Raw genomic sequence first — 17,255 nt, forward strand, 5'->3', positions numbered from 1 at the left:
TCCAAATGTCAACACTCATACTAACATTACTTCTTCCCAGAGCATCATGGGAGGACAGGGTTACTTGACGGGTCACTGTTGATCTTGACTCCCCCCAAGTGTTAAAGCTGAACCTCTGGAACCTCAGTATCAGCCCCCTACCTCTGTCTGTCTACTTCCCCCTCTCCTTATCCTCATCCACATCAATGGACAGCTTTAGCCCAGAGCTTGTACACAGCAGAGCCTCTGGCAGCCTGCCAGAGAGTTCTGCCAGAGCTAGAGTGAGCAGGGAAAGGCGAGAGAGAGAGGGGAGGAGGGTGAGAGAGAGAGAGTTGGGACAGGAGAGAGGAGAGTTGGGGAGGAGAGAAAGAGGGGGAGGTAAAAGGAGAGAGAGTGGATATTTAGAGAAACATGGGATAAGAGATCATCTGGAACAAACTTTTCACTGTGGTTGGGTTTATCTTTGGATGTGAGGACTTAGTGTGTTGTGTCCACTTTGATGAACGAAAGGGTCTCGGAGTGCTGAAGCTGTGGTCCAACAATCCTCAACTAAGTTGATTTGTCTACTTTTTAAGAAAAACAGAGGTGCATGTCTTTGTAGGAGTTGTACTAGCCAAGAGGAGAAATAGCTATTTTGGTTGTTTTCATTATTGTCCAATGATCACTTTGCTGTCTTTACTTTGTGGAGGAAGAAGGGAAGGTAGGTCATATCAGCAGCAATATTTCTAAAGTTAGCAGTGGTCTCTCTCTCCAGCCCTCTAGACTGTGGAGCGGGCTCCTCACACACACCTGTTGGTCAGGATCCCCAGTCAGGATGAGCGCAGCAGCAACAACAGCCATAGGTGTCTGCACAGTCGTAGCCTAAGAGGAGATCTGTGGATCTGTGCAGCTGTTGTCTGTTCTGGATTGGAAGCCTCTGTCTGTGGATGTTACTGTAGAGGCTTAACCAGACTTGCCTCTGTGTCCTGGGTAGAGTGTGGAGATGTCATCTATGTACCCCCGCACCAAGGAGCTGTCCAGGACTAGGAAGTCTCTGTCCGACTCACCACCCTCTTCACCCTCTCCTACCGCCAAGAACTTCAGAGTAAGACCCTAACTTTTTTCTCTCTGTCGGAACTTCAGAGTAGTCATGGTTTTTCCGCTTTAAACTTATTTAAACTGTAGAAACAAGCGCTTTCTGTTCGTATGAATTCCTAAGATTTTGCATCTGTCTCAGAGTATCACTGATTATCCCTAATTAACTGTGTGTGGGTGTGTGACTCTAAAGCGACGTGTAGCTATCAAAGGCTCTTAAAGGCTGATTAAGTTGTGTCCGGTTTACTCCCAGCTCCTATTGGAATTGTCACATCTGTAGTGTGCTAATCCAATATCCATTTTCATTAAACCTAAACAAAACACCTTACAGTACATGGGTGTTAATTAAGCAATAAGGCACGAGGGGGTGTGGTATATGGCCAATATACCACGGCTAAGAGCTGTTCTTAGGCAGGATGTAAAGCAAGGCAAAGGGTGGCTACCTTGAAGAAGCTAAAATATAAAATATATTTAGATTTGTTTAACACTTTTTTGGTTACTACACGATTCCATATGTGTTATTTCATAGTTTTGATGTCTTCACTATTATACTACAATGTAGAAAATAGTAAAAAAATAACAAACAAAAAACTTGAATGAGTGGGTGTGTCCAAACTTTTGACTGGTACTGTATGTATTTAGATGTGTGCTCTGGAGGCTCCTTAACACATGATTGGACAGGTCACTGTTCCAACCACTTGAGTGTTTCACAACCCTTGAAAGAGAGAGAGGGAAGGAGGGAGTATCTGCTGTGAAGTGCTGTGCACATGGCCGCTTATTCTGGAAAATACTTTTGGATTGAAATATTCCATTTCCTGTTGTTGTTTTTCAGAATGTCTTTTTCTCATGTTTTATTTATTGATATGATTGACATTTACTGATGTGTTATTTATTACTGCATTATTTCATGGTGTTGCCTTTCCTTTAGTAGCAATATATGCTCGTTTAAATAATTTTAAAAAAACAAGAAGAAATGGGTTTTCAGATGGAAGTAATGGGATTCCGTGTTAGAGAGGCGCAGAATCAGGGGCTAAACGATCATGACCTCCCCACTACCGCAGTACTGACAGTACCGTATCATGACCACCCACTACCTCAGTACTGACAGTACCGTATCATGACCACCCACTACCTCAGTACTGACAGTACCGTATCATGACCACCCACTACCTCAGTACTGACAGTACCGTATCATGACCACCCACTACCTCAGTACTGACAGTACCGTATCATGACCACCCACTACCTCAGTACTGACAGTACCGTATCATGACCACCCACTACCTCAGTACTGACAGTACCGTATCATGACCACCCACTACCTCAGTACTGACAGTACCGTATCATGACCACCCACTACCTCAGTACTGACAGTACCGTATCATGACCACCCACTACCTCAGTACTGACAGTACCGTATCATGACCACCCACTACCTCAGTACTGACAGTACCATATCATGACCACCCACTACCTCAGTACTGACAGTACCATATCATGACCACCCACTACCTTAGTACTGACAGTACCATATCATGACCCCCCACTACCACAGTACCGTATTTGGTATTTTATTAGGATCCCCAATAGTTGTTGCAAAAGCAGCAGCTACTCTTCCTGGGGTCCACACAAAACATGAAACATAATACAGAATGACATAATATAGAACCTCAATAGACAAGAACAGCTCAAGGACAGAACTACATAAAAAAAAATTAAAGACACACATAGCCTACATATCAATGCATACACCCAAACTATCTAGGTCAAATAGGGGAGAGGCGTTGTGCCATGAGGTGTTGCTTTATGCTGTTTATTTGAGCAATATGAGATGGAAGGAAGTTCCATGCAATAAGGGTGCTATATAATACTGTAATTTGTTCTGGATTTGGAGACTGTGAAAACACCCCTGGTGGCATAACTGGTGGGATAAGTGTGTGTGTCAGAGTTTGTGTAAGTTGACTATGCAAACAATTTGGGTTTTTCAACACAATTCTTCTTATAAAAAGAAGTAATGCAGTCAGTCTCTCCTCAACTCTTAGCCAAGAGAAACTGGCATGCATAGTATGTACAGTTGAAGTTGGAAGTTTTCATACACCTTAGCCAAATATATTTAAACTCAGTTTTTCACAATTCCAGACATTTAATCCTAGTAAAAAATTCCCTGTCTTGGGTCAGTTAGGATCACCACTTTATTTTAAGAATGTGAAATGTCAGAATAATAGTAGAGAGAATGATTTATTTCAGCGCTTATTTCTTTCATCACATTCCCAGTGGGTCAGAATTTTACATACACTCAATTAGTATTTGGTAGCATTGCCTTTAAATTGTTTAACTTGGGTCCAACGTTTCGGGTAGCCTTCCACAAGCTTCCCACAATAAGTTGGGTGAATTTTGGCCCATTCCTCCTGACAGAGCTGGTGTAACTGAGTCAGGTTTGTAGGCCTCCTTGCTCGCACACGCTTTTTCAGTTCTGCCCACAAATGTTCTATAGGATTGAGGTCAGGGCTTTGTGATGGCCACTCCAATACCTTGACTTTGTTGTCCTTAAGCCATTTTGCCACAACTTTGGAAGTATACTTGGGGTCATTGTCCATTTGGAAGACCCATTTGCGACCAAGCTTTAACTTCCTGAGAGATGTCTTGAGATGTTGCTTCAATATATCCACATACTTTTCCTTCCTCATGATGCCATCTATTTTGTGAAGTGCACCAGTCCCTCCTGCAGCAAAGCACCCCCACAACATGATGCTGCCACCCCTGTGCTTCACGGTTGGGATGGTGTTCTTCGGCTTGCAATTCTCCCCCTTTTTCCTCCAAACATAACGATGGTCTTTATGGCCAAACAGTTCTATTTTTGTTTAATCGGACCAGAGGACATTTTTCCAAAAAGTACAATCTTTGTCCCTATGTGCAGTTGCAAACTGTAGTCTGACTTTTTTATGGCGGTTTTGGAGCAGTGGCTTCTTCCTTGTTGAACGGCCTTTCAGGTTACGTCGATATAGGACTCGTTTTACTGTGGATATAGATACTTTTGTACTTGTTTCCTCCAGCATCTTCACAAGGTCCTTTGCTGGTGTTCTGGGATTGACTTGCACTTCTTTTCGCACCAAAGTATGTTAATCTCTAGGAGACAGAACGCGTCTCCTTCCTGAGCGGTATGACGGCTGCGTGGTCCCATTGATTTTCCCTTGATTTCAAGCAAAGAGGCACTGAGTTTGAAGGAAGGCCTTGAAATACATCCACAGGTACACCGCCAATTGACTCAAATGATGTCAATTAGCCTATCAGAAGCTTCTAAAGCCTTAATAACAGTTATGGACAGGGGGCAGCATTTCCACTTTGAACGAATTGCGTACCCAAACTGAATTTCCTCTTACTCTGCCCCAGAAGGTAATACATGCATATTATTATTACCATTGTATAGAAAACACTCTGAAGTTTCTAAAACTGTTTGAATTATGTCTGTAAGTATAACAGAACTCATTTGGCAGACAAAAACCTGAGAAGACTTCCAAACAGGAAGTGAGAACTCGATTTTCAAAACAGTGCCAAATGATACCCCTTATAGTTATGGATAAGCAAACACTTCCTAGGGCTTCCACTAGATGTCACCGTCTTTAGATTTTGGTTATATGATTCTACTATAAAGGAGAGGCTCATAGGAGCTATTTTACTGAGTGGTCTTCAGAAATTCTCAGTCTCATTTTGCGCACGAGCGAGAGAGAGTGCTCTCGGTCCAATGCTCTTTCTTCAGACAATGAAATTCTCCGGTTGGATCCTTATTGATGATTAATGTTAAACACATCCTAAATATGGATTGCATACATCATTTGACTTGTTTCTATGACCTGTAACGGAACTTTTTGAGTTTTTGTCTGGAGGGATTGCTTGTGCGTCATGAAAATGGATTAGTGGGCTGAACATGCTAACAACAAGTGGCTAAATGATGGGCTTTATGGAACTTTTCAATCATTTATTGTCGAACTGGGAATCCTGGGAGTGCCTTCTGATGAAGTTATTCGAAGGTAAGTGCATATTTATAGCGTTTTTGTAGCTTCTGTTGACGCCAAAATGGCGACTATTTCTTTGGCTAGATTGTGCTCTGAGCGCCGTTCTCAGATTATTCTTTTTCCGTAAAGTTTATTTTGAAATCTGACACAGCGGTTGCATAGAGGATAAGTTTATCTTTAATTCTGTGAATAACACTTGCATCTTTTATCAATGTTTATTATGAGTATTTCTGCAAAATCACCGGATGTTTTGGAATCAAAACATTACTGCACGTAACGCGCCAATGTAAACTGAGATTTCTTTTATATATATATATGCACATTATCGAACAAAACATAAATGTATTGTGTAACATGATGTCATATGACTCATCTGATGAAGATGTTCAAAGGTTAGTGATTAATTTTATCTCTATTTGTGGGTTTTGTGAAAGCTACCTTTGCTGTGAAAAAATGTCTGTGCTTTTTTGGATTTGGTGGTGAGCTAACATAAATATATGTTGTGTTTTCGCTGTAAAACATTAAAAAAATCGGACACGTTGGCTGGATTCACAAGATGTTTATCTTTCATTTGCTGTATTGGACTTGTTAATGTGTGAAAGTTAAATATTTCTAAAAAATATTTTTTAATTTCGCGCGCTGCCTTTTCAGCGGAATGTTGTGGGTGTTCCGCTAGCGGAACCCCTGGGCGAGAAAGGTTAACATCATTTTCTGGAATTTTCCAAGCTGTTTAAAGGCACAGTCAACTTAGTGTATGTAAACTTCTGACCCACTGGAATTGTGATACAGTGAATTATAAGTGAAATAATCTGTCTGTAAACAATTATTGGAAAAATTACTTGTCATACACAAAAAAGATGTCCTAACCGACTTGCCAAAACTGTAGTTTGTTAACAAGACATTTTTGGAGTGGTTGAAAAATGAGTTTTAATGACTCCAATGTAAGTGTATGTAAACTTCCGACTTCAACTGTATATCAGCCCTCTGATTACAATAACGCTCTGTTCTGAGCCAACTGCAGATTAACTAGGTATTTCCTTGCAGCGCTGGACCACACGACTGGACAATAATCAAGATTAGACAAAACTAGATCCTGCAGAACTTGCTTTTTGGAGTGTGGTGTCAAAAAAGCAGAGCATCTTTTTACTACTGCCAGACCTCTCCCCATCTTTACAACCATTGAATCTATATGTTGACCATGACAGTTTACAATCTAAGGTAACGCCATGTAATTTAGTCTCTTCAACTTGTTCAACAGCCACACCATTCATTACCAGATTCAGATGAGGTCTAGAAATTATTTGAACAAAATACAATGCTCTTAGTTTTAGAGATGTTCAGGACCATTAATTACTGGCTACCCATTCCAAAACAGACTGCAACTCTTTGTTAAGGGTTTCAGTGACTTCATTAGCTGTGGTTGCTGATGCGTATATGGTTGAGTCATCAGCATACACGGAGACACATGCTTTGTTAGGTAACCTGCCTAAATGACTACCGACTATGACTCACATCAACACCATTATTCCAGAAACCTTAGACCCACTCAAATTTTTATACCGCCCCAACAGATCCACAGATGATGCAATCTCTATTGCACTCCACACTGCCCTTTCCCACCTGGACAAAAGGAACACCTATGTGAGAATGCTATTCATTGACTACAGCTCAGCGTTCAACACAATAGTGCCCTCAAAGCTCATCAATAAGCTAAGGACCCTGGGACTAAGCACCTCCCTCTGCAACTGGATCCAGGACTTCCTGACGGGCCGCCCCCAGGTGGTAAGGGTAGGTAACAACACATCCACCCTCGTCATAGACTGTTCTCTCTACTACCGCACAGCAAGCGGTACCAGATCACCAAGTCTAGGTCCAAGAGGCTTCTAAACAGCTTCTACCCCCAAGCCATAAGACTCCTGAACACCTAATCAAATGACTACCCAGACTATTTGCATTGCCACCCCTCTCCGCTGCTACTCTCTGTTGTTATCATCTATGCATAGTCACTTTAATAACTACCTACATGTACATTTCACCTCAACTAACTGGTGCCCCCGCACATTGACTCTGTACCGGTACCCCCTGTATATAGTCTAGCTATTGTTATTTTACTGCTGCTCTTTAATTACTTTTTACTTTTATTTCTTATTATTTTCTGTATTTTTTAAACTGCATTGTTGGTTAGGGGCTCGTAAGTAAGCATTTCACTGTAAGGTTTACACCTGTTGTATTCGGCGCATGTGACTAACATGTAATAACATTTGATTAGATTTGTTTAATGCCTCAACTATCCAGTGCTTCTGCACATTGACTCTGTACCGGCACCCCCCTGTATATAGTGTTATGTGTTACTACTGCTCTTTAATTACTTGTTACTTTTCTCATATTCTTATTCGTATTTTTTGAAACTTCACTATTGGATAGGGGCTCGTAAGTAAGCATTTCACTGTAAGGTCTACACCTGTTGTATTCAGTGCATGTGACTAATAAAATTTGATTTGATTTGGCAGGTCATTGGTAAAAATAGAAAAGAGTAGAGGGCCTAGAGAGCTGCCCTGCGGTACACTACACTTTACATGTTTGACATTAGAGAAGCTTCCAATAAAGAAAACCCTTTTAGTTCTATTAGATAGATAGCTCTGAATCCACAATATGGCAGAGGTTGAAAAGCACTAACACATAAGTTTTTTCAACAACAGGTTATGGTCAATCATATCAAAGGCTGCACTGAAATCTAACAATACAGCTCCCACAATCTTTGTATTATCCTTTTCTTTCAACCAATCATCAGTCATTTGTGTCAGTGCAGTACATGTTGAGTGCCCTTCTATATAAGCATGCTGAAAGAATTGTATTTGGTCAAATACAATTTTTTCCAACAGTTTGCTAAGAGCTGGCAGCAGGCTCATAGGTCTGCTGTTAGAACCAGTAAAGGCCGCTTTACCACTCTTGGGTAGCGGAATTATTTTGGCGTCCCTCCAGGCCTGAGGACAAAGACTTTCCTCTTGGCTCAGATTATAAATATGACAGATAGGAGTGGATATAGAGTCAGCTACCATCCTCAGTAGCTTTCCATCTAAGTTGTTAATGCCAGGAGGTTTGTCATTATTGATCGATAACAATAATTTTTCCACCTCTCCTAACTAACTCTAACTTTACAAAATTCAAACTTGCAATGCTTTTCTTTCATAATTTTTTTATGCATGAATACAATTGCTCACTGTTCGTTGTTGGCATTTCCTGCCTATGTTTACCCACTTTGCCAATGAAATAATCATTAAAATAATTGGCAATGTCAAATGGTTTTGTGATGAATAAGCCATCTGATTCAATGAAAGATGTCGTTCAATTTGTCTTTCTGCCCATAATTTAATTTGAAGTACTCCCAAGTCTTTTTCCATAGTTCTTTATATCATTGATCTTGGCTTCATAATACAGTTCCTTCTTCTTTTTGTTGAGTTTAGTCACATAATTTCTCAATAGGCAGTCAGTAAGCCAGTCAGATGTGCAGCCAGACTTATTAGCCACTCCTTTTGCCCCATCTCTTTCAACCATACCGTTTTTCAATCCCTCATCAATCCATGGAGCCTTAACAGTTCTAACAGTCGGTTTCTTATACAGGTGCATGTTTATCAATAATTGGAAGAAGCAATTTCATAAATGTATCAATTGCAGCATCTGGATGCTCCTCATTAATCACATCAGACCAACAAATATTTTTAATATCATCCACATGAGTCACAGCAAAAAAAAATGTATGATCTCTAATACACTATTTTATGCCCAGCTTTTGGAACTTTGGCTTTCCTGGATATAGCCACTATATTGTGATTACTGCATCTAATGGGTATGGATACAGCTTTAGAACAAAGTTCTACAGTATTAGTAAAAATGTGATCGATACATGTGGATGATCATGTTCCTGTAGTGTTCGTAAACACCCTGGTAGGTTGATTAATAACCTGAACCAGGTTACAGGCACTGGTTACAGTAAGAAACTTTCTCTTGGGCGGATAGCTTGAAGAAAGCCAGTCAATATTCAGGTCCCCAAGAAAGTAGACCTCTCTGTTTACATCACATACACTATCAAGCATTTCACACATATTATTTAGATACTGACTGTTAGCACGTGGTAGCCTATAGCATCACCCCGAAAGAAAAGGCTTTAGATGTGCCTCCCGGGTGGCGCAGTGGTCTAGGGCACTGCATCGCAGTGCTAGCTGCGCCACCAGAGTCTCTGGGTTCGCGCCCAGGCTGGGCTGGGTTCGCAGCCGGCCGCAACCGGGAGGTCCGTGGGGCGACGCACAATTGGCATAGCGTCGTCCGGCTTAGGGAGGGTTTGGCCGGTAGGGATATCCTTGTCTCAGTATGTAAAATGTATGCACTCTACTGTTAGTCGCTATGGATAAGAGCGTCTGCTAAATGACTAAAATGAAAAAATGTAAATGTAATGTGCCAAGTGAACCTGCAACCACAACACCTCAATAACACTTGACATAAGATCTTCTCTAAGCATTACAGGGATATGGCTCTGAATATATACAGCAACACCTCCCCCATAAGCATTTCTGTCTCTTCTATAGATGTTATATCCTTGTATTGCTACTGCTGTGTCACCAAATTAATTATCTTAGTGAGTCTCAGAAATGGCTAATATATGAATGTTATCTGATGTGAGCAAGTTATTGATTTTATGAGCCTTATTTCTAAGGCTACATATATTAATATGGGCTATTTTCAGCCCTTTCCTGGGTAGCTTATCAGAGATAGACATAATACTGAATTTGCAAACAAAGCAAGAGGAAAAAAAATACTTTCAACAGTCCATTAATCAATTGATGTGTGTGTGCTGCGGGGTTGAAGCTACGAACCCACTACCACAATACTGACAGTACCGTATCATGACCCCCCCCCCCCCCCCCCACTACTACAGTACCGTATCATGACCCCCCCACTACCACAATACTGACAGTACCGTATCATGACCCCCCCCCCCCCCACTACAGTACCGTATCATGACTCCCCCACTACCACAATACTGACAGTACAGTATCATGACCCCCCCCCCCCCCCCCCCACTACAGTACCGTATCATGACTCCCCCACTACCACAATACTGACAGTACCGTATCATGACCCCCCCCCCCCCCCCCCCCCCACTACTACAGTACCGTATCATGACCCCCCCACTACCACAATACTGACAGTACCGTATCATGACCCCCCCCCCCCCCCCCCCACTACAGTACCGTATCATGACTCCCCCACTACCACAATACTGACAGTACAGTATCATGACCCCCACAACTACAGTACCGTATCATGACACCCCCCCACTACCACAGTACTGACAGTACGATATCATGACCACCCACTAACACAGTATTGTATCATGACCCCCCCCCCCCCACTACTACAGTACCGTATCATGACCCCCCACTACCACAGTACTGGCAGTACCATATCACAACCTCCCCATACTACAGTACCGTATCATGACCCCCCCACTACCACAGTATTGTATCATGAACCCCCCACCCCCCACTAATACAGTACCGTATTATGACCCCCCACTACCACTGTACTGACAGTACCTGTCACGTTCGCTGGAATAATCATCGGACCAAGGTGCAGCGCGATATGGTTTCCACATATTTAATAGAGAAACACACAAAACAAAACAATAAAGAAATAAACGAAACGTGACGACAATGGAGTGCTAACATGCAACTACACATAAACAATATCCCACAAAACACAGGTGGAAAAAAGCTACCTAAATATGATCCCCAATTAGAGACAACGATACCAGCTGCCTCTAATTGGGAATCATACAAAATTACCAACATAGAAAAACAAAACTAGAACCCCACATAGAAAATATAAACTAGACTAACCCCCAGTCACGCCCTGACCTACTCTACCATAGAAAATAAGGGCTCTCTATGGTCAGGACGTGACAGTACCATATCATGACCCCCCACTACCACAGTACTGACAGTATCACAGTCCTCCAATGCTGTCAGGAGAACTCCAAAGAATACAGTCACTGTTTTGTCCATCCTTTTCTTTTCATTAACTGTACTTTTCCATTCTCATATATATCCACAGTGATCTCAGGCATTACGTGTCCATGATGTCAGCACAGCAAAAAGCTAATATTGGCAATATTTTCCTGGGAGAAAAATGAAAGCGAGAGATAAAAATCTCCAGAAGGGCACGTTGCTGTTGGTGTGATATTAGAACTCTCCTCATTGTTTATGATGAAAACCTGGTGCATTTCTTTCTGCAAAAGTGTTGTGTGCAGCACAGCTGCAGACATTAAGCAACAGGCCTTGACTGTAAACAAGCAAGCACATCTGCCTCCTCAGAGGCAATGCTTCATGTCACTCTTCGGTAAAGACGAGAGATTTGGCCCGAAGTCCTACCTCCTCTCAGTACTTGGACGAGGAAAACTCTTCCAAGTGAGATGAATAATAACCCAAAATGGGGAGGTTCTTTAGTTGTTTACTCATATCAGTAATTCCTTAATTATATCCAGAAGTGGCTGGAGAGAATGAAGAGGTGGAAGGGGGAGGGAAAAAAGGTAGAGATCTGCAGTGAATAGCTGGGGAAGCAATATATTTTCCAGTGGGGTGAATGGGCAGTAGTCCAGGCAGGCAGCCTATGGGATGAGAGGGTGAGAAAGAAGAGAGAGGAGGGCTGACCATTAAAGAGGTCCTTCAAGAAATGAAACACTTTGCAGAGCAATAAGATCAAGCGCAGTCTCTCTATGATAGGCTTTGCATCAGAGCTGGGACTCAGTCAGGAGCTGATTAAAAAGCATAGGTAGTGTGCAGGAGGGAGTGATGCTGATGGTTTTACAGGCTGCATAGAAGGGAGTGCTGTTAACTGGGGAGTGTTTATATTGGGAGTGTACTAAGGATCCCAGTCAACCCCCAACGCATGTACTGTCCAGTACAGCAGCAGACCCCCAGCTTGCTGTGTGGTGGTTAGTCGTGACGAGTCGTAAACCAATTGGACATGTGTTTACACAGAGCACACAGTGCAGTTCAGGCTCGCACCCGTTCAGCACAGGCCAGTTCCATTCATCTAAGGCTGTGCTGTTATTTCTACCCTGGTGGAATGTCTCCCCAGTCAACTGCTAGGCCTTATGGAGCCTCAAATGTAGATTCTGGTGCTTTGTAAATAGAGAGAGAACTTTGACCAGGCGCAGTGCCAGCAGGTGCCCATCATATCTCTATCCGCTGCCCTTTCAGGATTGCCTCCTGGTAAGTCAGAAGACGGAATAGGTTTCTGTAAGTTTACAATGTTTCATGATGCATACACATTGTAAATGAATTAGAAATAAATGTACTTGGCAAGAGTGAAACAAAACATTTAGGTAATTCCTCTCTGTAATTCATTAAATCCTGCTCTGTGAAATAGATCCCACTTGTCTGACATCCGAGCCTGGCCTGGCTCACTGTAAGGCTTATGGAGCTAAAATGGAAGGAGATTTAGAAATGTCACAATGGATGTTTCTGCATGACCTAGATCTGTGGTACTGTGTTCGGGTACCCCAGCTATCTCCAAGCCAGCAACAGGGGGTACTTGAAAAGGACTACTGCATTTAGTGTCTTGCTGTGCTTTAAGTGATTATCAAGCCATTTTTATCAATGTATTAATCTTTATGGAGAGTTGCAGGCCTGGTCGTGGTCGTTCTGTGGCCGTATACCCCGCAAACCTAGAATAGTTCTGTCATGTCCACTCCTGCTCTAAAATACATATTTTCTGGACGTTAAATATAGGTTCATTTTAGTTTCTAAATGAAAGGTTAAAAGACGTCTTTTCCGGATGTTGAAAATACATATTTTCCGGACATTGAATATTATGTATTTTCCAGATGTTGAAATCATATTCATTTTAATTTCTGGCTGAAAGTTTGCAAAGCTGTCATCAAGACAAAGGGTGGCTACTTTGAAGAATCTCAAATATAAAATATATTTGGATTTGTTTAACACTTTTTTGGTTAGTACATGATTCCATATGTGTTATTTCATAGTTGTGATGTCTTCACTATTATTTTACAATGTAGAAAATAGTAGAAATAAAGAAAAACCCTTGAATGAGTGTTTAAACTTTTGACTGGTACTGTACATCAATGTTTGGACCAAATCAAGGCCGGTCTAGACTGAACCAAATCTTAACCAAACATAGACGTCTATGTTTTGGGAAAATCAAGGCTGATCCAGAACGGACTGGACCAAAAATCAACGTCTGTGGAAATCAAGGCCGGTACGCACCGCAAAGAAAGCGGTCCAAAAGACATTTAAGAAATTCCTCTCTGTAATTCATTAAATCCTGCTCTGTGAAATAGATCCCACGTGTCTGACGTCCGAGCCTGGCCTGGCTCACTGTAAGGCTAATGGAGCTAAAATGGAAGGAGATTTAGAAATGTCACAATGGATGTTTCTGCATGACCTAGATCTGTGGTTTCCAAACTATGGTACATGTTCGGGTCCCCCAGCTCCCGAGTGGTGCTGCGGTCTAAGGCACTGCATCTCAGTGCTAGAGGCGGCACTACAGACCCTGGTTCGATTCCAGGCTGTATCACATCCGGCTGTGATTGGGAGTCCCATAGGGCGGCACACAATTGGCCCAGTGTCATCCGGGTTAGGGTTTGGCCGGGGTAGGCCGTCATTGTAAATAAGAATTTATTCTTGACTGACTTGCCTAGTTAACTAAAGGTTAAAAAGAAGGAAAAAAACAATAAATAAAATCTCCAAGCCAGCTCCATGTGGTAAAAGGACATGTAATGTCTTACTGTGTTTTAAGTGATTATCAAGCCATTTTTCACAGTGTAAGAATCGTTACGGAGACTTGCAGGCCCGGTCAAGGTCGAACAGAATAGAATAGCCTTTCAGTGAAACTGTGTATAGGTTGTCAAAGACATGAGACCATCCAGTGTTAGTGTTGTATGAACAGTTCATCAGAGCGCTCATCCTGCCTTTTCCATCCTTGGACCTTCTTCATCAGAGTTTACTGGCTCTCTGTCCCTGGATGGAGACAAGGCTGGATGGAGACTAACACATGACCGCATAAGGCCAGGCAGCTTTAGCAGTGCTGTATAAACATTCACAGAGGAGAGGAACGTCTCTCATGGTGCGCCTAGAATTTACTCCCACTCTAAAATCCATGTGGCTGTAACAGTGTATGAGCCTCCTAATAAAGACCAGGCATTTAGGTCTGCTTCTGCTCTTGGTTTGTCCTGCATAGACTCACAACAAAGCTTAGCTTTAAAAAACAGATGAACAACATCTTGTATCACAACGTCTCTACTCTTTCTAAAGATCTAATTTAACTGTACAGTACATAAGAATATGCATATGTATATGCACTCAGCGGCCAGATTATTAGGTACACCACCCAGTTCACGAAAATGGTTCGCTCTTACAGACAGTGAGTCATGTGGCCGTGGCTTGCTATATAAAGCAGACCGACCGGCATCGAGGCCTTCAGTTAAATCAAATCAAATTTTGTTTGTCACATGCTTTGTAAACAACAGGTGTAGACAGACTAACAGTAAAATGCTTACTTACAGGCCCTTCTGAACAATGCAGAATCTATAATAAATCTATAATAAATTTTAAAAAATCTACGAGGAATAAATACACAATGATTAATGATAACTTGGCTATATACACTGGGTACCAGTACCGAATCGAGGTGCAGGGGTACGAGGTAATTGAGTTAGATATGTACATATAGGTAGGGATAAAATCACTAGGCAACAGGATAGATAATAAACATTAACAGTAGCGTATGTGATGAGTCAAAAGAGAGTGCAAAAAGGGTCAATGCAGATAGTTTGGGTAGCTATTGGTTAACTATTTAAGTAACTATTTAGCAGTCTTATGGCTTGTGGGTAGAAGCTGTTCAGCGTCCTGTTGGTTCAAGACTTGGTGCATCGGCACCGCTTGCCGTGCGGTAGCAGAGAGAACACTCTACGTATGACTTGGGTTGCTGTAGTCTTTGTACATTTATCAGGCTTTCCTCTGACACAGGGAGCTTGGCCCCAGTGCTGTACTGGACCGTACGCACTATCGTCTGTAACGCCTTGCGGCCGGATGCCAAGCAGTTGCCATACAGTGGCCATACCAATAGGTGATGCAGCCAGTCAAGATGCTCTCAATGGTGCAGCTGTAGAACTAGTTAAGGATCTGAGGGCCCATGCCAAATCTTTTCAGCCTCCTGAAGGGGAAGAGGCGTTGTTGCGCCCTCTTCATGACTGTGTTGGTGTGTTTGAACTATGATAATTCCATAGTGATGTGGACACCGAGGGACTTGAAGCTCTTGACCTGCTCCACTGCAGCCCTGTCGATGTGGATCAATCAAGTTTATTTTATATAGCCCTTCGTACATCAGCTAATATCTCGAAGTGCTGTACAGAAACCCAGCCTAAAACCCCAAACAGCAAGCAATGCAGGTGTAGAAGCACGGCGGCTAGGAAAAACTCCCTAGAAAGGCCAAAATCTAGGCCAAAACCTGGATGGGGGTGTGCTTGGCCCTCCGTTTCCTGTAGTCTACGATCAGCTCCTTTGTCTTGCTGACTTTGAGGGAGAAGTTGTTGTCCTGGCACAACACTGCCAGGTCTCTGACCTCCTCCCTGTAGGCTGTCTCGTCGTCGATGATCAGGCCTACAACTGTAGTGTCATCGGCAAACTTAATGATGGTGTTGGAGTCGTGCCTGGCCACGCAGTCGTGGGTGAACAGGGAGTACAGGAGGAGACTAAAAACGCATCCCTGAGGGGCCCCCGTGTTGAGGGTCAGAGTGGCAGTTGTGTTGTTGCCTACCCTCAACACTTGGGGGCGGACTGTCAGGAAGAAAACGATCCAGTTGCAGAGGGAGGTGTTTAATCCCAGGGTACTTAGCTTAGTGATGAGCTTGGAGGGCACTATGGTGTTGACTACTGAGCTGTAGTCAATGAACAGCATTCTCATGTAGGTTTTCCTTTTGTCCAGGTTGGAAAGGGCAGTGTAGAGTGCAATAGAGATTGCATCATCTGTGGATCTGTTGGGGCGGTATGCAAATTGGAGTGGGTCAGGATGTCTGGGATGATGGTGTTGATGTGAGCCATGACCAGCCTTTCAAACCATTTCATGGCTACAGATGTGAGTGCTACTGATAGTCATTTAGACAGATTACCTTGGCTTTCTTGGGCACAGGTACTATGGTGGTCCTCTGGGTGAAAACAGATTTTTAAATTTTTTATTATTTCACCTTTATTTAACCAGGTAGGCTAGTTGAGAACAAATTAAATATACCTGCTGGAGCGTGTGCTATAGGTGGGTGCTGCTATGGTGACCAGTGAGCTGAGATAAGGCAGGGCTTTACCTAGCAAAGACTTATAGATGACCTGGAGCCAGTGGGTTTGGCGCCGAATATGAAGCGAGAGCCAGCCAACGAGAGCATACAGGTCGCAGTGGTGGGTAGTATATGGGGCTTTGGTGACAAAACGGATGGCACTGTGATAGACTGCATCCAATTTGCTGAGTAGAGTGTTGGAGGCTATTTTGTAAATGACATCACTGAAGTCAAGGATCGGTAGGATAGTCAGTTTAACAAGGGTATGTTTGGCAGCATGAGTGAAGTATGCATTTTTGTGAAATAGGAAGCAGGTTCTAGATTTCATTTTGGATTGGAGATGCTTAATGTGAGTCTGGAAGGAGAGTTTACAGTCTAACTAGACACCTAGGTATTTGTAGTTGTCCACATATTCTAAGTCAGAACCGTCCAGAGTAGTGATGCTGGACGGGCGGTCAGGTGTGGGCAGTGATCGGTTGAAGAGCATGCATTTAGTTTTACTTGCATTTAAGAGTAGTTGGAGGCCACGGAAGGAGAGTTGTATGGCATTGAAGCTCGTTTGGAGGTTAGTTAACACAGTGTCCAAAGAAGGGCCAGAAGTATACAGAATGGTGTCGTCTGCGTAGAGGTGGATCAGAGAATCACCCGCAGCAAGAGCGACATCATTGATGTATACAGAGAAAAGAGTTGGCCCGAGGATTGAACCCTGTGGCCCTCCGATTTGACACACTGAACTCTGTCTGAGAAGTAGTTGGTGAACCAGGCGAGGCAGTCATTTGAGAAATCAAGGCTGTTGAGTCTGCCGATAAGAATGTGGTGATTGACAGAATCAAAAGCCTTGG

At 42.7% G+C, this 17,255-nt stretch overlaps 1 protein-coding gene across 3 annotated transcripts in view; it reads left to right on the forward strand.

Moving 5' to 3' along the window:
• The first annotated feature begins 439 nt into the window (after window positions 1-439).
• LOC120059197 (protein phosphatase 1 regulatory subunit 12B-like) overlaps window positions 440-17,255 on the forward strand; it is a 28,618-nt gene continuing 11,802 nt past the window's right edge. For 2 of the 3 annotated variants that reach the window (XM_039008058.1, XM_039008060.1), the window contains exon 1: window positions 440-1,063. In XM_039008058.1, coding sequence (XP_038863986.1) covers window positions 962-1,063 — 102 coding nt within the window. In that variant the 5' untranslated portion in view covers window positions 440-961. The remainder of the gene's footprint in view (window positions 1,064-17,255) is intronic. The other variant, XM_039008059.1, reaches the window with a different exon arrangement.

Source organism: Salvelinus namaycush, chromosome 14, assembly GCF_016432855.1.
Source record: "Salvelinus namaycush isolate Seneca chromosome 14, SaNama_1.0, whole genome shotgun sequence".
Taxonomy (NCBI): Eukaryota; Metazoa; Chordata; class Actinopteri; order Salmoniformes; family Salmonidae; genus Salvelinus; species Salvelinus namaycush.